General features: G+C 41.9%; 2 protein-coding genes and 1 long non-coding RNA gene across 8 annotated transcripts; 1 reads left to right on the top strand and 2 right to left on the bottom strand.

Moving 5' to 3' along the window:
- Positions 1 to 35: 35 nt before the first annotated feature.
- On the bottom strand, positions 36 to 22389 carry LOC127360611 (uncharacterized). 6 transcript variants are annotated; one of them, XM_051395044.1, is made up of 9 exons: positions 21539 to 21896; positions 20996 to 21331; positions 20581 to 20853; positions 20418 to 20465; positions 20065 to 20151; positions 19953 to 19981; positions 19709 to 19756; positions 19506 to 19571; positions 17831 to 18664 (listed from the first exon to the last, which is right to left on the bottom strand). In XM_051395044.1, exons 1-9 carry the CDS (start codon positions 21597 to 21599, stop codon positions 18527 to 18529), a joined length of 1086 nt encoding a protein of 361 aa, XP_051251004.1. In that variant the 5' UTR covers positions 21600 to 21896; the 3' UTR covers positions 17831 to 18526. The 6 variants fall into 6 exon arrangements, with proteins under 6 accessions (XP_051251006.1, XP_051251007.1, XP_051251008.1 ...); XM_051395045.1 differs by having other exon boundaries at positions 20996 to 21328; XM_051395046.1 differs by lacking the exons at positions 17831 to 18664; positions 19506 to 19571; positions 19709 to 19756; ... (2 more) ...; positions 20418 to 20465; positions 20581 to 20853 and adding exons at positions 36 to 666; positions 780 to 1052; positions 1195 to 1291 and having other exon boundaries at positions 21093 to 21331; positions 21539 to 22386.
- On the bottom strand, positions 2940 to 17721 carry LOC127360612 (uncharacterized). Its single transcript, XM_051395050.1, has 15 exons — positions 17557 to 17721; positions 16223 to 16552; positions 15820 to 16077; positions 15287 to 15370; positions 15163 to 15191; positions 14676 to 14732; positions 14076 to 14144; positions 13128 to 13519; positions 12064 to 12248; positions 11136 to 11414; positions 10954 to 10989; positions 10442 to 10528; positions 10324 to 10352; positions 3744 to 4060; positions 2940 to 3228 (listed from the first exon to the last, which is right to left on the bottom strand). Exons 1-8 carry the CDS (start codon positions 17618 to 17620, stop codon positions 13415 to 13417), a joined length of 996 nt encoding a protein of 331 aa, XP_051251010.1. The 5' UTR covers positions 17621 to 17721; the 3' UTR covers positions 2940 to 3228; positions 3744 to 4060; positions 10324 to 10352; positions 10442 to 10528; positions 10954 to 10989; positions 11136 to 11414; positions 12064 to 12248; positions 13128 to 13414.
- On the top strand, positions 4396 to 4794 carry LOC127360613 (uncharacterized). The gene is made up of 2 exons (XR_007883837.1): positions 4396 to 4540; positions 4646 to 4794. It is a non-coding gene; the product is annotated as an uncharacterized LOC127360613 (long non-coding RNA).
- Positions 22390 to 22592: the final 203 nt, after the last annotated feature.

Genomic DNA, 22592 nt, shown 5'->3' with positions numbered 1-22592 from the left:
ACCGGCCACCGCGGGGGCGGCTGCCGGGGCACCGCGGCTCGGACAGGCCTTAATCAAATGTCCCTCTTAGCCACATCCGAATCATTTCACAGTGGATGATGTCGCAAAGAGGATGTACTCGAAATCATCGACACACGGACTCTGAAGTGATAATCAAACTAGTCAGTGCTACCTCCTCCACCCTGCACGGAGAGCCGGCTCCGGTTTTAATGCCGTGCTTCCGAGTCAGCCTGGAGAATCCGCTGCTGGACGCCATGCCGGCGCCTCAGAACGAGGAGAGAGAGAGAGAGAGAGAGAGGAACAGATGAGAGAGAGAGCAGGAGGGAGATAGAGAGAAAGAGTGAGAGGGGGGGGGGTGAGAAACAGAGGAGAGAGAGACAGCGAGAGAGACAGAGGAGAGAGCGAGAGAGACAGAGGAGAGAGAGAGAGAGGAACAGAGGAGAGAGAGAGAGAGAGAAGGAGAAGAGAGAAACAGGAGAGAGAGAGAGAGAGAGGGAGGGTTAGAGAGAGAGACGAACAGAGGAGAGAGAGAGAGAAACAGATGAGAGAGAGAGGAGAGAGAGCAGGAGGGAGAGAGAGAGAGAGAGAGAGAGAGAGAGAGAGATGTTAAGTCACTACCTTGTGTTGAAGTGTCATCCTCTGCAGTCTTATTATTCCCTTTGCTTCCTTTTGATTTTGTTGAATATGATATGAAATAAAACAACAAATTGTGACAAAATACCTCATGTTACCATCTGATGAGACAAAATGAAATAAAATAATAAAATTTTAAACTGTACCTGTTTTCTCACATGAGGACTGGGGACCGACATCACACAGCAGCGTTTGTCCTCTCTTAGCATCTGTCACGTTACACTTAAATAACTCATAATAGTTTGACTTCTGATTGAGATGAGTTGTAAATGTCACCTTTGATGAACAGACAGTATCTAATGTGTCCAACACATTCTTATCTTTTTCATCATACAGCCACTTCACTGTGTGTCCACAGCGTCCATATGTCAACACAGCGCAGATCAAGATGACTGTATCATTGTACTGTTGTTTCTCAACTGGTGAAGATGGAGATATTGTGAGAGAAAGACAACAAGAGTAAAATGAACTTCATCACTATAATCATAATTATTGTAATATTTCAGTATTTTGTTCTAACAAGACAGTTTGAGCTGAAAACATTATGATGTAAATACTCACTGTTAATAACAGACAGATCAACCTGAGAGTCTGGACCTTGTTGTTGTCCTGATATAAACTGTCTGCAGGTGTAACGACCAACATCCTTGTCTGTGACCTTCTTTATAACCAGAGAACAGTTCTCTGTAACATTCAGTCTGTCTGATATATCTTTGGAAATCCCAGTTTGACTAATCTTCCCAAGAGTAACCAGCTCTCTTGCTGTTCCCCCAGATGACCCCCAGATAATCCAAGTGGTACTGTCACATTTGTTCTGATTTTTAATCACATTTTCACAAGGCAAAGTGACTTCATCTCCAACTCTGACAGTGAAGGAAGAGTTTTGTCCAGTTACTGCTGTTGAAGATGAAAGATAATTATAAAAAAGTTACTGTCAAAGAATATGACATTTGTGTTCATAGTTACATATGAAGATAATATTAAATACATAAACAATAGCAAATGTGCCTTATACAAGAGTCCACTCAACGTAGGATGTTCAAAACACACAGCACACACAGCTGTCTCAAACATAAATTAATTAGTTGAGTTAGTTGCTTCACTAGGCCTACAATTAGTAATGTTTGTTAATGTTTCTTTTAGCCATCTGTGTATATATATCCTTACCTGTAAACAGAACCAGTATCACAAACAAAGACATTTTAATCCATCTGAACGGAACCATCTTGCTTCTCTCTCTCTCTCTCTTGTTCTCACGCTCTTAACTGTCAAAGTTTCTGACCTAATGCTTCTTATAGACAGATATAGCATTTACTTCCTGTTATTAGTAGCGTGTTACTTCCTTATAATGCATCTTTTATTAGTTTGTTGGATCTATGCTCATTGCTTTTGCTTTACACTTGTGACAATGGACATCCTGAAAAGCTGAGTAGGAGGACAGGAAGTTGAATTGGAAATGCAATTTTGAGTCTATGGCCCTAAAATACAGCTAAGGAATTAATTAATGTTGATGTTTTAACAACAAACAGACAAACAGACTCCTTTGTGAGGTGTAAAATGGTGGTGCAACCGATGACATTTTAGTGGTTTTAGAATAGTTGGTTCCTCATTGCTGCTTAGTATTCTTTTCTGAGAAATAAGGGAGGAGTGTTTTCACATGCATGTGATCACAACAGCAGCAGCAGCAGAGGTCTGGAGGTTTTACCCTAATGGTGCAGTCCTAGTGCAACCCACTCGTTTAAACGTGTGCCCGCCCTGCTCCGCTGTTTCCTTATTTAGTCTTGGTTTGGCATTTCCTGGTTGTACCAACAGCTGTTCAGAAGGTCGCTGGTACTTGATCAGCTGCCTATTTATATAGATGTATCACAAGCTTGCACAGTTTTGTGATCCATTTTGCTGGAACAGTTTAGTATCATACATACACATAGTGTGGAAGACACACAACTTTTAGCATTTTCAAATTATTCTGTAGCTTTAACATAGTTTACATATCCAGTACATGTATACGGTATATCTGTAAATAAATAAGCCTCTATTGTGATTCTTTTTCTTTTTCTTCTTTACCTTGTCTGAATCATTAATCCTTGAACTACCACCCAACAGTACATACATCATAGTACAATAAGGTGCCTGACTCCAAGTTCATTGAATGATGGGCTATCACGTTTACATAGTGGTAATAACTTACATGTACCCCTTCTGGACAAAAAGCGTTTACAGAAGGGTGAACACATGTTAAAAACAAACTGCAAGATTATAATACTAGAAAATAACAGTGAGTTAAAGAGATTAAATATTGTCCAACATTTAGATTACGTCGACATTTTATTCACAATACAGTATCAATAAAGCAAAGTTAGTGAATAGTTAAATTCAATCCATTCTTACAAAAACAACTTTGTTTTCACAGCAGAAAGCTTTTAGTTATGAAGTATAACTATAAAATGAATGCAATGATATTAAATGTAACTATATAATGTTAGATTTTGGTTAGTTGATGGTAGCATAAAGGTTGCTGTGATCAGCAGAGGCTCAAGCAGAAGAGGAGGATGCTTTCACAGTGTTGGAGGTCACCGCTTCACCACCACCCAGCACCTATAGGACACAAGTGACACAGTACCAGACATGAGTGACACACAGTGAGGCAACATGATGAAAGATAACACAATGCAGAGGAGCATCTAATATAACGCTTAATATTGCTATGTAAACAAACCGGATGCCATAGCAACACAGGCGAAGGGAGTGTGACATCACACCCTACTGAGGATAACTCCAATATATCTTTACATAGTAACAACAAATTGTTGTTTGCTCCTACTAATGTTTTAAATCTAGTATATATATATATATATATATATATATATATATATATATATATACATATATATAACCTTTAAAAGCACAAAATAACAACACTACATAAACACAGCACACCGCAACATCATAAAACGTAATAAAACACAAAGATCATCACATACAACACAACAAACATAGCTCACCATTTAACAGAGACCAGATTTAAGGGTAAAACAGAGGATGATATCTTTCATACATTCATTTTTTTATATATATATTGACTACCAACACTGTTATGACAGACAGCTTACCTGGGCTTTACAGTGGGTCTTCTAGCTGATGGAGGTGTAGGTGTCCTCACATGAGGACTGGGGACCGACATCACACAGCAGCGTTTGTCCTCTCTTAGCATCTGTCACGTTACACTTAAATAACTCATAATAGTTTGACTTCTGCTTGAGATGAGGAATTGTAAATGCCACACTGGATGCACAGGTATACTGTGATATCTCAGTGTCAATCTTATCATCATCGTCATCATACAGCCACTTCACTGTGTGTCCACAGCCTTCATATGTCAACACAGCGCAGAACCAAATGACTCTCTCATTCGTCTGATGTTCAGTCACTGGTGAAGATGGAGATATTGTAAGAGAAAGACAACAAGAGTAAAATGAACTTCATCACTATAATCATAATTATTGTAATGTTTCAGTATTTTGTTCTAACAAGAGTTTGAGCTGAAAACATTATGATGTAAATACTCACTGGTAATAACAGACAGATAAACCACAGAGTCTGGACCTTGTTGTTTTCCTGATATAAACTGTCTGCAGGTGTAACGACCAACATCCTCGACTGTGTGTATGTTGCTATTTATGTAGTTTTAGCATTTTTGGTTCCTCATTGCAGCTTAAATGTCATGGCTCTGCTCCCCTCCTGCTCCCTTTGCTCCTCCCCCCTTCCCTGTGTGTCTGAGGGTGCGGCCTCCATTCTCCTCACCTGCTGCCTGCTGTCTCACCTGCTCTCAATCATTCATCATGCCTCAGTCTTCAAGAACCCCGGTCTTCCTCCCATTCATCGCCAGATTGTTTCAGCCTATGTGGTGGTAACTCTCGTGGCTCCTCTCAGTATTGAGTTAGGCAACTTCAAGCTCTCTTGTGTTTTCCCTGTGCGTGTCCCCTTGTCTAACCGTTTCTCTCCCGTGCCCCAGGGTCCCTTGTGCAGTTTGGCTTCCTGTGTCCGCTCTCCTGTGTCTCCGGTCTCTTCCGCCATCTCACCCACCCGTTCCTGCTGTGGCCGCCCCTCATCCCCCCTGTGTGTGTGTGTGTGCGTGGAATAAAACCCCCTTTAAACCTTCCATACTGTCTGGGTGTCTGCTCCTGGGTCCAGTCCTAACACCAGCCCTGTCAGAACAATCTGGCCAGCATGGACCCAGCGGACCCAGACTCCGTCCGAAGCGCACTGGCCTACCAGGGACAACGAGTGGGCCAACACGAGAAGGTCCTCGACGGGATCGTGGCAGCCATCCAAGACCTTCGCTGTAGTGTGGCCGCCCTTGGATCCAAGCTCGATCAGGTCTCCACTCCTCCCACAGCTCCTACCACCGCCACTGAAGCAGCTACTCCCTCTGCCTCCCCAGCCATGCCGCATGCAGCCTCTCCTCCCCCCCCGCCCCGGGAACCACACGTTCCTACACCTGAACGGTATGCTGGGGATTTGGGGGCTTGTGGGCGGTTTCTGCTTCAGTGCTCACTAGTTTTCCAACAACAGCCGTTGACCTACAGTTCTAATAGCGCCCGAGTGGCTTTTGTGATTAGCTTATTGTCAGGGAAAGCAGCTCAGTGGGCAACCGCCCTGTGGGAGAAGCACTCCCTATTTGTGAAACCTTCCAGCGATTTTCTGATGAATTAAGAAAAGTTTTTGATCATCCAGTGCGAGGCAGAGAGGCAGCTAAACGCTTACTGAATCTTCGTCAGGGCTCTGGTTCAGTAGCTGAGTTCTCAGTCGAGTTTAGAGTTTTAGCGGCAGAGAGTGGTTGGGATGAAGAGGCGTTGCAGACTGTTTTCGTGCATGGGCTGTCGGAGGTTATGAAGGACGAGTTAGCGGCTAGGGATAGCGCTGCTAGCCTTGACGAGCTAATCTCACTAGCGATTAGGCTTGACAATCGTCTTCGTGAGAGACGGCGTGAGAAGTGGGGGCGCTCACAAGCCTCTCCTTTCCATGCCTTACCCAGAGCCACCATCTCAGTAGATCCCCAGTTAGCAGCCCCATGCAAACGCCCCTCGAGCCAGGTACCCCCCGAGCCCGTAGAAGAGCCTATGCAATTGGGTCGCACCCGCCTCACTCAGGCAGAACGCCAACGCCGGATGAGGTCCGGGTTATGCATTTATTGTGGCCAGCACGGTCACTTCTTGGCTGCCTGCCCCCAGCTGCCAAAGAAAGAAACGGAGAATGGTGTTGCTCCTGTGAGCCAAGTCCCCGCTTCCTCCTCTGCCCCTCTTAGTCGCTTGCAATTAAAAGCGTCCCTTCACTGGCAGTTAAATTCCATTCCCCTCACAGCACTAGTCGACTCAGGTGCCGAGGAGAGTTTCATTGACTCGGCATTCGTGCTTCAGGCAAACATTCCCACTATCAAACTCCCTGACAACCAACCCGTTAACGCCTTAGACGGGAAACATTTAGCCAACATTACTCGGCAAACCGTTCCCCTCACACTTATCCTTTCTGGTAATCACCGTGAGGAGATTAGCTTACTGGTTATTTCATCACCCAACACTCCTGTTGTATTAGGTTACCCCTGGCTAAAACTCCACAATCCCCAATTCGACTGGTCTACTGGCTCACTCATTAGCTGGAGTGCTCACTGTCATTCACATTGTCTCCAGTCCGCTAGTGTAACACATCCCACTGTTCCCAAACCTCCCGAGCCCCCTGATCTATCTGCCGTCCCTGTAGAATACCACAACCTAGGGGAGGTTTTTAGTAAACATCGTGCCGTCTCATTACCTCCTCATAGGCCATATGATTGCGCTATAGAGCTGCTCCCTGGTTCCACTCTGCCGTCTAGTCGCCTGTATAACCTTTCCAGACCTGAGCGCGAAGCCATGGAGAAATATATAGGTGACTCACTAGCGGCAGGGCTTATTCGACCCTCTTCGTCTCCGGTAGGGGCAGGTTTCTTTTTTGTAACAAAGAAAGACCAGTCCCTCCGCCCTTGCATTGATTATCGAGGGCTTAATGACATCACCATTAAGAATAAGTACCCTCTCCCTCTCATTGACCCGGCATTTGAACCCCTTCATAAGGCTAAAGTGTTCTCAAAATTAGACCTCCGGAACGCATACCACCTAGTCAGGATCAGAGAGGGAGATGAGTGGAAGACTGCCTTTAACACCCCTTTAGGCCACTTCGAATATTTGGTGATGCCCTTTGGATTGACCAATGCGCCAGCTGTGTTCCAGGCCATGGTCAATGATGTGCTGAGAGACATGCTGAACAGGTTCCTGTTCGTCTATTTAGATGACATACTCATCTTTTCGCAGTCCCAGGAGGAACATGTTCAGCATGTCCGGCAGGTACTCCAGAGACTCCTGGAGAACAAGCTTTACGTGAAAGCCGAGAAATGCGAGTTCAATGTGACATCCGTGTCTTTTCTGGGGGTTTATTATTGAGCGGGGGGCAGGTTAAGGCTGACCCAGCCAAGATTCAGGCCGTGGCTGATTGGCCGAGACCCACCACTCGCAAACAGTTGCAGCGCTTCTTGGGGTTTGCTAACTTTTACCGCCGCTTTATTAGGAATTATAGTAAGGTAGCAGCCCCCTGACTAAGCTCACCTCGGTGAAAGCACCGTTCGCTTGGTCCCCTGAAGCAGAAACAGCCTTTCTAGCCCTGAAGGAACTGTTTACTTCTGCCCCTGTGCTGCGGCATCCTGACCCCTCCCTCGAGTTCGTGGTGGAGGTGGATGCCTCTGACACTGGCATTGGGGCAGTACTCTCCCAGCGATCCCCCAAGGACCAGAAGCTGCACCCCTGTGCCTTCCTCTCCAGACGCCTGTCCCCAGCGGAGAGGAACTATGACGTTGGGAACAGAGAGCTGCTGGCGGTGGTGGTAGCCCTTCAGGAGTGGAGGCATTGGTTGGAGGGCGCTGCTCTCCCGTTCATCGTGTGGACGGACCACAAGAACCTGGCGTACCTCCGCTCAGCCAAGAGGCTCAACTCCCGTCAGGCCCGGTGGGCTTTGTTCCTTGACCGTTTTGTTTTCACCCTCACCTACCGACCTGGGTCCCGCAATGCCAAGCCAGATGCCCTATCACGCCAAGCCGACCCCGAGACGCCGGGGACTGAACCAGAGACCATCCTCCCGGCTTCTTGTGTGGTGGCTGCAGTGAACTGGCGGATAGAGGCTCTGGTGAAGCAAGCACAACGCTCACAACCCGACCCAGGTAACGGCCCCCTAACCGACTCTTTGTTCCAGACTCAACCAGGTCCCAGGTCCTCCAGTGGGCTCACTCTTCCAGGATCTCTTGCCATCCTGGTTACCAGCGAACACTGGATTTCCTACGGCGGAAGTTTTGGTGGCCATCCATGGCGAGAGACACGAGAGCCTTTGTAGCCGCCTGTTCTGTCTGTGCCCGCGGGAAATCCTCCCACCAGCTGCCAGCTGGACAATTACACCCCTTGCCCGTTCCAAGTCGCCCCTGGTCCCATATCGCCCTGGACTTTGTTACTGGACTGCCTACCTCTGAAGGTAATGACACCATTCTCACTATTGTTGACCGTTTTTCTAAGTCTGTCCATTTCGTGCCTCTGCCCAAGCTCCCCTCGTCCCTAGAGACTGCCAAACTCCTGGTCACCCATGTGTTCCGCCTACATGGAATCCCTCAAGACCTAGTTTCAGACCGTGGTCCACAATTCGCCTCCCAGGTTTGGCGAGCCTTCTGCCAGGCCTTGGGCGCTTCTGTCAGTCTATCCTCAGGTTACCACCCACAATCCAACGGCCAGACAGAACGGGCTAACCAGCAACTGGAGGCTGCCTTGCGCTGCGTCGCCGCCCGACATCCGGTCTCCTGGTGCACATTTCTTCCGTGGATCGAATATGCTCACAACTCCCTCACCTGCGCTGCCACAGGTATGTCCCCATTCATGGCAGCTTATGGTTTTCAACCTCCATTGTTCCCATCTCAGGAAGGGGAGGTGGCGGTCCCGTCAGTACAGGACCACCTGCGCCGCTGTCGCCGGATTTGGACTGAGGCTCGTGCAGCCCTGCTACGGACAGCGGCTAGAAACCAACGCCTGGCGGACCGCCACCGACTCCCTGCCCCCGATTACACACCTGGTCAGAAGGTATGGCTGTCTTCTCGAGACCTGCCATTGCAGGTAGAGTCTCGAAAGCTGGCTCCACGATTTATTGGACCTTTTGAAGTGGACAAAATCATCAATCCTGTGGCGGTGAGGTTAAAACTCCCTCCGTCACTACATGTGCATCCTGTGTTTCACGTATCTCTCCTGAAGCCTGTCTCCTCCAGCCCTCTGTGCCCTCCGGCCGACCCCCTCCGCCCCCCGGCTCATTGACGACCACCCAGCCTACACAGTTCGCCAGATCCTGGACGTCCGACGGCGGGGCCGGGGTTTCCAGTACCTGGTGGACTGGGAAGGGTACGGGCCGGAGGAGCGTTCTTGGGTTCCCCCGGCACTTCATCCTGGATTCCTCCCTTCTTTCGGACTTCTACCGATCCCATCCTGACAAGCCCGGTAGGCCGCCAGGAGGCGTCCGTTGAGGGGGGGTACTGTCATAGCTCTGCTCCCCCTCCTGCTCCCTTTGCTCCTCCCCCTTCCCTGTGTGTCTGAGGGTGCGGCCTCCATTCTCCTCACCTGCTGCCTGCTGTCTCACCTGCTCTCAATCATTCATCATGCCTCAGTCTTCAAGAACCCCGGTCTTCCTCCCATTCATCGCCAGATTGTTTCAGCCTATGTGGTGGTAACTCTCGTGGCTCCTCTCAGTATTGAGTTAGGCAACTTCAAGCTCTCTTGTGTTTTCCCTGTGCGTGTCCCCTTGTCTAACCGTTTCTCTCCCGTGCCCCAGGGTCCCTTGTGCAGTTTGGCTTCCTGTGTCCGCTCTCCTGTGTCTCCGGTCTCTTCCGCCATCTCACCCACCCGTTCCTGCTGTGGCCGCCCCTCATCCCCCCCTGTGTGTGTGTGTGTGTGTGCGTGGAATAAAACCCCCTTTAAACCTTCCATACTGTCTGGGTGTCTGCTCCTGGGTCCAGTCCTAACACCAGCCCTGTCATTAAAATTCTATCTGAGAAATGAGTTGTAAATATGTTGATGTGCATGTGGGCACAACATACATTTTCTTGGCCTTCTCCTGCCTTAATTAGATAGTGACAGCCGAAGATAGACAGGAAAGGGGGCAGAGAGAGAGGGGACGACATGCAGCAAAGGGCCGCAGGTCGGACCCGAACCCGGGCCGCTGAAGCAACTCTGTACATGGGTAACCAGTTCTAATAACTGAGCCAACCGGGTACCCCCCAACCTACATTTCTAGCTCCACATTTGTGTTAGGGCAGTGTCTTTGGAGGGAGACCTGAAGGGACAGGATGGGATTTTTTCATTTGGATGAATGACATGTATTCTATTCTAAAACATAAGTACGTCAGTAAGTTCAAATATCTATTTCCTCCCAAATATTCAATTCAATTATACGTCTGATATGGATTTTTTCAAGAGATTCATACCTTTGTGTTTTCACTGAGCTTTGCAGCAACCAACTATGAATTTAATACAGTGAGTTTATTCTGAAACCACATTTAGTGATTGTGAAGACCTACCAAACTGTTTCTTGAAAATTCCAGACTGTGTAAACATTTGATTATTAAGGTTTAAAACTCACAATGTGTTCATCCATCTGTGTTCTGTTCCCTGAAAAGACAAAGGAGAGCTGTGTTTAGTTTCCACTGTGAAAATCCAGGTTTATCCACACGACTTGTTTCATCTGTGAATGTTCTCACCTTTAGTTTTTGTCCATATGTTGACCGCTACAACAATTGTTAGGAGTGCTGCTAAACCCACAGACACAATGAGGAACCTCCACCAGTCTGAAACGAGAATAAAAACATTGAAACATCTTTTTCATGGCCACTTTATTTTCTCCTTTGCAGTTGAGCTGCAGTTTTGAAAATGCTTCTTTTCTTTTCTTTTTTTTTTTTCTACCAAATTCAATCCAATCCCTATGTACAAGAGATTAAAAATACCAACAGTCACAGTAAGGATAATTAAAAAAATGTGCAACCATGTGCAGAATTCTTTGTGTGAATTTGTGTAGATAAATAAGTGAGCAACAACAAGGTTTGAGACTCCAATGTGTAGATAAGATAATATCTCCACCTACAGCCATGTGTTGGTCTGATAGTTATACGTCTATACTATAGAGAGAGACAGTGAGAGAGACAGTGAGAGAGAGTGAGAGAGAGAGAGTGAGAGAGAGAGGGGAGAGAGAGAAAGAGAGAGAGAGACACACTACCTTGTTGTTCCTCTTCAGTCTCCACTAAGATGCTTCCTGTTGATATGACAAGACAAAACGCAACAAATGGTGAAACAGTACCTCATGTTTACTATCTGAAGAGACTTAATGAGAAAGAATAATTACATTTTAAAAACTGAAATTATTGAAATAAAACCAACTGTACTAATTTTAAACTGTACCTGTTTTCTCACATGAGGACTGGGGACCAACATAACACAGCAGCGTTTGTCCTCTCTTATCATCCGTCATGTTACACTTACATAACTCATAATAGTTTGACTTCTGCTTGAGATGAGGAATTGTAAATGCCACACTGGATGCACAGGTATACTGTGATATCTCAGTGTCAATCTTATCATCATCGTCATCATACAGCCACTTCACTGAGTGTCCACAGCCTTCATATGTCAACACAGCGCAGAACCAAATGACTCTCTCATTCGTCTGATGTTCAGTCACTGGTGAAGATGGAGATATTGTGAGAGAAAGACAACAAGAGTAAAATGAACTTCATCACTATAATCATAATTATTGTAATGTTTCAGTATTTTGTTCTAACAAGAGTTTGAGCTGAAAACATTATGATATAAATACTGTCTGCAGGTGTAACGACCAACATCCTCGACTGTGACCTTCTTTATAACCAGAAAACAGTTCTCTGTAACACTCAGTCTGTCTGATTTATCTTTGGAAATCCCAGTTTGACTAATCTTCCCAAGAGTAACCAGCTCTCTTGCTGTTCCCCAAGAAGACTTAGTGGCAATCCAAGAGGTACTGTCACATTTGTCCTGATTTTTAATCACATTTTCACAAGGCAAAGTGACTTCATCTCCAACTCTGACAGTGAATGAGTTTTGTCCAGTTACTGCTGTTGAAGATGAAAAAATAATATAAAAAATAACTGTGAAAACAACATGACATTTGTGTTCATAGTTATACATGCAGATGATATTAAATACAACAATCAACTCAACAAACTATGTCCAAAACAAACTGCTGACATGTTTTATTTAAAGTTAGTTAAATAGGCTTCCAATTAGTAATGTTTTGTCTTGTTTCTCTTAGTCATCTGTGTGTATATATATATATATATATATATATCCTTACCTGTAAACAGAGCCAGTATCACAAATAAAGACTTTTTGATCCATTTGAATTGAACCATCTTGCTTCTATGTCTCTATCTCTTGTTCTTACGCTCTTAACTGTCAAAGTTTCTGAGCTAATGCTTCTTTAAGAAAGATTCACTTCCTGTTATGAGTAACAGGTCACTTCTTCACAATGACTTGAATCTTAGAAAGAAAAAAAAAAAAAACTTATCTCACATGAGAAATCTTCATAGTACTCAGATCTGAATCTGGGTTGTTGATAGTTTTCACTCATTTCATACTCATTGATTGATTTTGTATTATAATTTGTAGGAATGTTGTTTATGACATCCTAAAAAGACGAGACAGACGAGAGGAAGTTGAGGTAAAAAATGCGTAGTGATGTTTCACGTCACACATTCATGAAACAATATGTTGCTATTTACGTAGTTTTAGCATTTTTGGTTCCTCATTGCAGCTTAAAATTCTATCTGAGAAATGAGTTGTAAATATGTTGATGTGCATGTGGGTACAACACCGTCAGAGCTCTGGAGGTTGATCTGGAACAGTTAACAATTTATCACATGATGCTCTGACTCATGTGGAAATTTATTTTGTCCTTAAAGTTTTGGAGTCACTCAATCTGTGTTTGCTGATAGACAATAAATTATTTAACATATTTATCCTGAGCATGTAGCTCCGATGGTTTCACTCTGATTGTTTTCTTCTTTTTTAAGCATGCAGCATTTGTCTAACATACAACCAAGTTATGATAGTACAAATGCGTGTGTGTTTGGCAGACATTATTATTATTACACCTTGACTCATGTGACAAGTAATTTCTAAACTTGTCTCATGATAGATGTATATACATATATATATATATATATATATACATCTATACATCTATACATATATATGTATGTATGTATGTATGTTAAATATTGTAGTTGTAATAAACTGAAACATGCTTTAAAAAGATAAAAATACAATAATGACAGAAAGTTCACTAAGCGAAATGTATCATATTTATGTTGCAATCAGCCATATGCATGTTGGGCTATTACTTTTAAATTGTAGTACCTTAACTTAAATCTTCCCCTTCTGGACAAAAAGCTTTTTACAGCAACAAGGGAAAGAAAGGGGAACACCTGGTTGTGCTAAAAACAAAATTTCAACATTATAATACAAGAAAATAGCAATGAATTACACAAAATGAGGATTAAACATAAAATACTGTCTAACATTTGGATTTCATCGACAATTTCTCCACAAGAATCAACACAGTCAATCCATAGTCACTTTTTCAATAAACATTGACATGATTTTACGATGAAGAATTCATGTAAAATAATAACTCTATGTCTAGGTTAGTTGATGGTAGCATAGAGGCTGTTGGGGTCAGCGGAGGCTCCAGCAGACGAGGAGGGCGCCCTCACAGTGCTGTAGGTCACTGCCTCATCACCACCCAGAACCTATAGGACATAAGTGACACAGTACAACATGTGCAGAGCTCAGGACAAGAGAGGAGGACGCGGACTCTGTGTTTACATCGATAATGCTCGGTGTCCAAACGCAGTCAAAGTGGATGGACTGGAAGATGATACACTATTATCATCACTATATTGTTGCTGCTGTTTCAAATTTCCTCTGATGCAAATTCAAAAAATGCACTGCAGAATTATTATTCTGCATAGTTATGGGTGTATATGTATATAAATTACTGTATATGTAGTTTTATTTGATTTATTTTACATCTTAACCAATTCTGAGATAAATTCAATTATGTGTTATGTTCTACATGTGTAGCATGAAGGGACTATGAGCTTTAGTTTCATTGTACAACCTTATGTTGTATAATGATAAATAAAATTACCTTGATTTAAAAAAAAAAACAGTGCAATGCATGGCAACTCAGTGTAACACAACAAGGCAAACATATCACCCCAATCACAAGATTATAAGGGATTTAAAAGTAACATTTATATATTTTTTTCTTCATTCACTACCAACACTACTATGACATCTTACCCGGGCTTTACTGTTGGTCTTCTTGGTGAAGCTGATGGAGGCATAGGAAACACCATCTTCAGGATCAGCCTACGCAATGAAAACAACATCATGACTATACTCAGTAACATGTGGACTCACTCTCAAACCTTTATTCTAGTCTATCACAGTCAATATTTTATCTTCTTTTACATTAGCCAGGAGGTCCTGTTATGTGTCTTGTGTCTGTCTCAAAATGTTGTGAAAACTCTTGTTTATCACATGTATTTGGCTTTGAGCCTTCTCCTGGTTTTGATTCAAGGTTGTAACTCTCTCCCATCTCGTCAAATACTGCCGCTTGGTCCCAGATTTCAAAGTGGATTTTCTGTTTAAAACTGTGTGATTGCCCTCAACAAAGCTAAAATGTGGTCCTAACTTCAACATGTCACAAAACACAAATTTGTGTAATCATTTTGATGATTTATTTCAGTTGTAGGTTGGTAATTCTGGTGTAGTTGAGTCACACTTTTCCTTCCCCTTTTTTCTTTCTTAGAGGCAGGTGAGAGTCTATTTCATGAAGTTATATTTTGGGGAACAAAGACAGATTTCAGTGAGTGTAGTGAGTGTAGTGTGTACTCTCACTGCGGCTTGACTGGTTTTTGGAGCGGTCTGAGTCACTGCAGGATCTGAAGTCAATGCCTGGGCAAACAGATGCATGTATTACACAGTATCCGTATGTGTTTCATTGTCCCAGGTAATACATGTTGTGTTGATTCTCAAAACACTTCAACTCTACTGCAGTCCAGCAGATAAATATATATTCTCTTGACAAAATGCAATCAAATAATAAATAAATAAATACTGTGAACTCTGATGGTATTTTGTAGGCCGAAACTTACACTCAGAAGGTATGGTTCTGGTTGTATATGACTGCATTATAGGTGTACTTAAAGGTGGTTCTAGGTAATGTGATTCCAATAAACACAAATTCTGCTAATATCTTTTCCTGCTCCTAATATTCAGCTTCAGCTGTATTGGACCACAGTTACACAGTGAAAACGAACTACACAGACACCAGTTTGCTCTGTAATGGTATAAATATTCTATAAGCCAGTTGATTTTAACTCACAATGTTGTCATCCATCTGTGTTTTGTTTGCTGAAAAGACAACAGTAAGACTCGACTTTAGCTTCTACAGTGAAAATGCTGGTTTATCAAAAAATCTTATCCATAGAATATATTAGTATTGTCACCTTTATATCTCCAACTCACAGCCGCAACAACAATTATCAAGAGTGCTGCTAGACCCACAGCAACAAGGATGTACCACCACCAATCTGGGATAGAAAAAAATATATAAAAACTTTTGTCTCCAGTTTTTTCCAAAATCTTTTTTATACAAAAAATGTTCGTGCTTTTCATAAACTTATGAAACAGTAATTTACTATATTTCTTACTAAATCAAATTACAAAAACTGCTCCCACTGCTTCCTCCCTGTGACTTTTGACATCCAAAACACAGAGAGATTCATAATCATTACCTTGTGAGTTTCTTGCTCTATCATTCTGTATTTTTTCCCACTGTTCTTATGGTTGTTGCTACATTTGAGTCCTTACTTGGATAAATAAAATGACAATGGCAAACTGTTTATAAAAGACCTCTTGTTGTCCATCTACAGTAACTAAATAAGAAAGAAGGGTATAATTTAAAAGCAATGCAGTTTATTTTTCATATCAGTGATATCATATGAAATGATTTTACACAGCTCACACTTTGTTTTCTCACCTGCGGACAGACGGCTGAAGGTAAACTGCAGTTCCTCTCCAGTGTAACTATCTTTCACATTACACTTCGCTAACTTGTAATTCTTTGCAGTGCCAAAGGTCACATTGGCAAAGCAGGTGCGCTGTGATGTCTTCAAGTCTTGGTTATCATTATCCACATCTTTATCCTCATTCAGCCACTTCACTGTGTATGTACATGGTCCATATGTCGACAGAGAGCAGCTTAATGTCACCTTATCAGAGTCTTTATGTTCAGTCACTGGTGAAGATGGAGATATTGTGAGAGAAAGATTAACCTTAACTTTACCACTACTATCCTAATTATTATTAATTAAGTCCAATGCATGAGTACTTTGTTCATACAAGACAGTTTGAGCTGAAAACATTATGATGTAAATACTCACTGGTAATAACAGACAAATCAACCAGAGAGTCTGGATCTTGTTGTTGTCCTGATATAAACTGCCTGCAGACGTAACGACCAACATCCTCGACTGTGACCTTCTTTATAACCAGAAAACAGTTCGCTGTAACACTCAGTCTGTCTGATTTAGCCATGGCATCTTTGTGAATCTGCCCATTTTCAAACAGTGTTACTGTGTTTCTGGAACCACTGAAGATCCATGTTGTACTGACACAGCTATGGTGATCATTTATCACATTTTCACAAGGCAAAGTGACGTCATCTCCAGCTCTGACAATCAACGAGTCTGAACTTTGTCCAGTTACTGCTGCTGAGAAGATAAGAGAGAAATAAAGTAAATTATGTTCACTGTTAATGTGAGGAGGATTTTAGGTACGACAGATGCTTCAAAATGTGTCATCCGTACACGACTCTGTTAAAATCACTATAATAAAAACAAACAGCAGCCTTGGCTGAGCTGAATTAGTTGCATTACTAAAATAAAGTTTTGCAATGTTTCTGTTGCTATATGTATGTTACAACATACGGCAAACTACAACTGCCCTCTCTTCTTTTCTGTCTCTTGTTCTCATGATCTTCAGTCTAGAGTCTCTACTACTACTTCTACCATGACTATTAGTGTTTCATATTATCTACTTCCTGTTCTCAATTAAGTGTCCCCTGTTCATGGTGATGTCAGGGTTTTTACCTCTCCTGTAATTTATTGATTTTTGAACTGATGTTGACAGAGCATAGTATCAGCTTCTCATCTCTTAAAAAATGTTTGCAGTTACTGTATATCATGAGCCAAAAACCTAGTTAACATTTCTACAACAAGCTGGTGCTCAAATATACAGTATGTACGCATGTGTAAGATTAAATACATAGGAAGTCAGAGGTGGTTGGAGTTGCAGGTGGCTCTTTCCACCCATTAACCGCTGAAACCACAATGCACTTTCTCTCCTCTCCACTGCCACGAGTACTTTGTGTTTATAATGATCTCTTAATGTAATGCTTCTGAAATGTGCTGGATTTTGAATGATTTCTTTAAATACAGTTAGTCTGTGACTCACTGATTCCTCATTGTAGCTTTGTCGTAAGAGTGGGAAGTTTTTCAGTGAGAATGTGGTTAACAACAGTAGCAGAGCTCTGGAGGTTTTACCCTCTAATGACGATCAGAAAAGCATCAAAATGAGTCAAGGCTCACAGGAACAGATAGACAACGTAAGAAAAAAAGGCACCCATTGGAGTGTCCATCTTTTACTTTTATCTCTACAAATATCACTGTTAAAAAAAACACTTTTGCAAAAGTATGTTACAAGTTTGTGTCTGTACCTGTAATCTGAAGCACTGGTGTCAGTAAAAAAGATATTTTAATCCATCCGAATTCAGCCATCATGCTTCTCTATCTCTTTCCCTCACTTTCTCTTTTTCCTGCTGTGAAGTTAAGGTCACCTTCTGCACCTCAGCATTGACTGGTTTGTACAGCAACAGACGAAAAAAGAGCGTCAAAATGAGGAAGTGAGACCCAGTCACAGGAAGTAGATCACTTATTTCCATTTGGTTGATTAACACAACTCTCATGGGTGATAAATAAGGTGTGCACAAAGCCACTTCATCTCATCTTTATTTTTAGTTCAAATTAAACACCTTACCATTACATGATACAGACAAAGTATATACAAAGTAAATATAAAAAACTATGAACATATGTATATAAAGTTTTTTATGGGACGAGACCAAAAATATTTAAATAAACTAAAATGCATACAAAATACAACAATGATAGCAACAAAAGATACAGAAGGGAGACAACACACATACAAAAATGCAGTATAAGTTGGATGACTGTAGTTTAGTATTTAGGGCAGAAAACTGATGCAAAAGTTGAGTTTTGAGTTTATTTTTAAAAGTGTTTCACAAAATAAAAGTGACAAAACCCATCACAGAGCTCAATAAAGTTTACAAGAGATAAGTGGTATGAATGTCAGGTTCTTACTTTCTACTTGCTACTTGTAAACCTACTACACCCCCTTCTGGACAGAAAAGCCCAGTCCTAAAAATGATCATAAAAATAATTGTAACAGAAATTTTTTTTAACATGTTCATGTGAAAACTGAAATGCAAAACTACAATATTATCATTGTAACAACCTGCCAAGCCAAGTTATGCTCAAAAACATAAATATATTTTAAACACTGTAGGATTTTGACTGCATGTACAATCTTATAATACAACACAGTATGAGTGAAAAAACAAACTTAAATAGGTGTGATGATATGAGCTGTAACTATACTGTGGTCTCTTATTTGTTTGGTTTGTTGACGGTGGCGTAGAGGTTGCTGGGATCAGCAGAGGCTTCAGCAGAGGCTTCAGTAGAAGGGGAGGAAGCATCTTTCACGGTGGCGTAGGTCACTGCTTCATCATCACCTTTATCGCAAACCTTTAAAATAAAAGAGAAACAGCACAACACATAAATTATACAACAGGACATGACACAACATAATTCAGCACATTGTAATCCAACACAACGGTAAAGCAGAGCAAAGCAGCACCCCGACACTGAAAAACAAACGAACACAACAAATGATGCAATGAAATACAACAAAACATATAGAAACACACCATAACCGAAATGTATGAGCTCAAAACACCCAAACAGTGTTTCGCCTGTTCTAGACAAACCAAACACTGGCTCTAGATAGATTTGTGGCCACCATACTTTCTCCTACATGCATGGAAGGTGAGTGGTATTCAGTTTGTTGCAATCTGCAACTTCACCACTAAATCCTACAGATTGGTCCTGTAAAGAATATAGAGATTCCCTGTCTTTTCCTCTAGTGCCACCATGAGGTGAACATTTGTGGTTTTGAAAAGTGAAAAGTCTTAACAATTATAAGATGAATTAACATTATGTGTGCAATTTCAGTCCCCCCCCCCCCATGATTTTTTGCCATGGCCCTTTAACTTTTTGTGCCAAATTCTGTTCAAAATATCAGTTTCTCCAATACCAAGACCAAATACTTGTAAAACTACATTACCATCATCCTTAGCTGTATTTTGTGTTTAGTGCTAAGATGCTGAGATACTGTGGCTAAGATTAGCATCAGCACTATCAGATACTAGCGTTATCAGTGGTGAGAATGTTAGCATCGTGGATGTGGTTAGCATGCTGCATGACGCATTTAACTCAAAAACCACCTCTGTGCAGCCTCAAAGAGGCACTGACATGGTTGCTGAATCTTAGTCTTGTTTCTTCACTGCCAACCAATCAGAGAGCTTACCCGGGCTTTACTGTTGGTCGTCCTATAGCTGATGGAGGCGTAAGAAACACCATCTTCAGGATCCAGCTGCACAGAGAACACAACATGTGTTACTGACTGCGGGCATTCTAGTGTAGTTGCATGATTAACTTCTCTTTTTCTCTGTTGCACAAGGAAGTTTGAAAAAAAATTGAATTTGTATTGGGCGTAGTGTGTGATCTCACCATTTGCTGGCTGGTTTCTGGAGTCGCTGCAGGGTTTAAGCTCAGTCCCTGTGAAAACACAGTCACAGTCACAGTCATAGTCATAGTCATAGTCATAGTTTTCCATTGTTCTTCCCCTGTTCGTTTTTTCCCTAAATACATTCTGAATCTGAAATATTTTCAACATTTTTTACCCTGGCCAGCTGCAACTGAGCAGTGTCAATGCAATATAATAAACATTTGATTATTGAGGTTTACAACTCACTTTGTTTTCATCCATCTGTGTTCTGTCACCTAAAAAGACAAAGAGAGTCGACTTTAGTTTCCACTGTGAAAATCCAGGGTTAATCCAAATGTCTTTTCACGGTTGATCTCACCTTTGGTTTTCTTCCATCTGATGACAGCCACACAGATTATTAAAAGTGTGGCTAAACCCACAGCCACAATGATGAACCGCCACCAGTCTGGAAGGAGAATAAAAACATAAAGACATAAAAAAAAAAACATAACATAAAGACACAAACGTAAAACCTTAAGTTGACAAAAATCTTCAAAATCTTTATGAAACACAACTGCTTATTTTTTCACCCAAATCATTCATATTTTAGACACCATAAGGACAGTGTGTGTGTGTGTGTGTGTGTGTGTGTGTGTGTGTGTGTGTGTGAGAGAGAGAGAGAGAGAGAGAGAGAGAGAGAGAGAGAGAGAGAGAGAGATGTTAAGTCACTACCTTGTGTTGAAGTGTCATCCTCTGCAGTCTTATTATTCCCTTTGCTTCCTTTTGATTTTGTTGAATATGATGTGAAATAAAACACAACAAATTGTGACAAAATACCTCATGTTACCATCTGATGAGACAAAATGAAATAAAATAATTCAATTTTAAACTGTACCTGTTCTCTCACATGAGGACTGGGAACCGACATCACACAGCAGCGTTTGTCCTCTCTTATTATCTGTCACGTTACACTTAAATAACTCATAATAGTTTGACTTCTGATTGAGATGAGTTGTTAATGTCACCTTTGATGAACAGACAGTATCTAATGTGTCCAACACATTCTTATCTTTTTCATCATACAGCCACTTCACTGTGTGTCCACAGCGTCCATATGTCAACACAGCGCAGAGCAAGATGACTGTATCATTGTACTGTTGTTTCTCAACTGGTGAAGATGGAGATATTGTGAGAGAAAGACAACAAGAATAAAATGAACTTCATCACTATAATCATAATTATTGTAATGTTTCAGTATTTTGGTCTAACAAGACAGTTTGAGCTGAAAACATTATGATGTAAATACTCACTGTTAATAACAGACAGATAAACCAGAGAGTCTGGACCTTGTTGTTGTTCTGATATAAACTGTCTGCAGCTGTAACGACCAACATCCTTGTCTGTGACCTTCTTTATAACCAGAGAACAGTTCGCTGTAACACTCAGTCTGTCTGATATATCTTTGGAAATCCCAGTTTGACTAATCTTCCCAAGAGTAACCAGCTCTCTTGCTGTTCCCCCAGATGGCTGACTGCCAATCCAAGAGGTACTGTCACATTTGTCCTGATTTTTAATCACATTTTCACAAGGCAAAGTGACTTCATCTCCAACTCTGACAGTGAAGGAGGAGTTTTGTCCAGTTACTGCTGTTGAAGATGAGAGATAATTCTACAAAATTAACTGTACGAAGAGTATGACATTAATGTTCATTGTTATGCATGCAGATGATATTAAATACAACAAACAATAGCATATGTCCCTTAAACAAGAATCCATGGCCATCTCACTTAAATTAATCTTAGTTACTTAAATACTATTAGTCTTAGTTTGTCTATGTGGATGTGTATCCTTACCTGTAAACAGAAGCACCAGTATCACAAATAAAGACATTTTAATCCATTTGAATTGAACCATCTTGCTTCTCGTTATCTCTTGTTCTCACGCCCTCAACTGTCAAAGTCTCTGAACGAATGCTTCTTTAAGACAGATACAGCATTTACTTCCTGTTATGAGTGTTACTTCCCTATAATTGATCTTTTTTACATCTGTTGAATCAGCTCGTCAGTTTTTAGCTCCACAGATAATGTGGAGGGAGTCTCCGGCACTGACTAATGACACCTCCTTCAGTCAGAGTTGAACATCAGGTCAAAATGAGAACCTCAGACACGAGGAATCTTCATCGTACCAGTTGAGATCTGTATCTGGGTTGTTGGCATGACGATGAACTCACACACCACCCAAAACCACAACACACACTTCCTCTCTATCTAAAACATACATCCTGTTAATAATCACATCCTATATTAATATTATACATAGTTTTTAGCATGTCTCACTGTGCACAGGGGTAGTACTTGCAGTTTAAGAACTAATATGAGCTGATTTGAGTTTTAGAGTAAAGGTGAACAGACAGAGACAGCAGATTTAACAGGATTTGTTTGCATTATATCTGCAGCAACGACGCTTATGACGCACTGAATGACGAGGAAGAGGACAGGAAGTTTAGTTGGAACTGTGCGACCACAGGACTAAAATACACCTGAGTGAAAAAAAAAGAAGATAATGTTTGACACCACACGTAAACACAAAAGTGAGTCAACCCACCCACCAGAACCTGACGTCTGAGGCTCATGGTGCAATATAGATGGGGTAAAATAATCATACTGTAATGGTTTTAGAATAGTTTCTTCCTCATTTGTAATAATACTTACGTATTATATCTGAGGAAAGAGTGGGAAGTAATCTGACCGTGCTCTGTTTGTTATAGTGATGGGTCGGTCGCGAACGATCCGGCTCTAAGAGCTGGCTCTTTGAAGTGAACGACGGGAGCCGGCTCCTGATTGGGTTAAAGCCACGTGATTGGTCAAGATGTGTGGCGGCATCTGTGTATCTACACTGAGCAGGAGG

The sequence above is a fragment of the Dicentrarchus labrax genome, unplaced genomic scaffold, assembly GCF_905237075.1.
Source record: "Dicentrarchus labrax unplaced genomic scaffold, dlabrax2021, whole genome shotgun sequence".
In the NCBI taxonomy this organism is placed as follows: Eukaryota; Metazoa; Chordata; class Actinopteri; family Moronidae; genus Dicentrarchus; species Dicentrarchus labrax.
The sequence above is the reverse complement of the archived record's forward strand: the minus strand, read 5'-3'. Positions and strand labels throughout refer to the sequence as shown.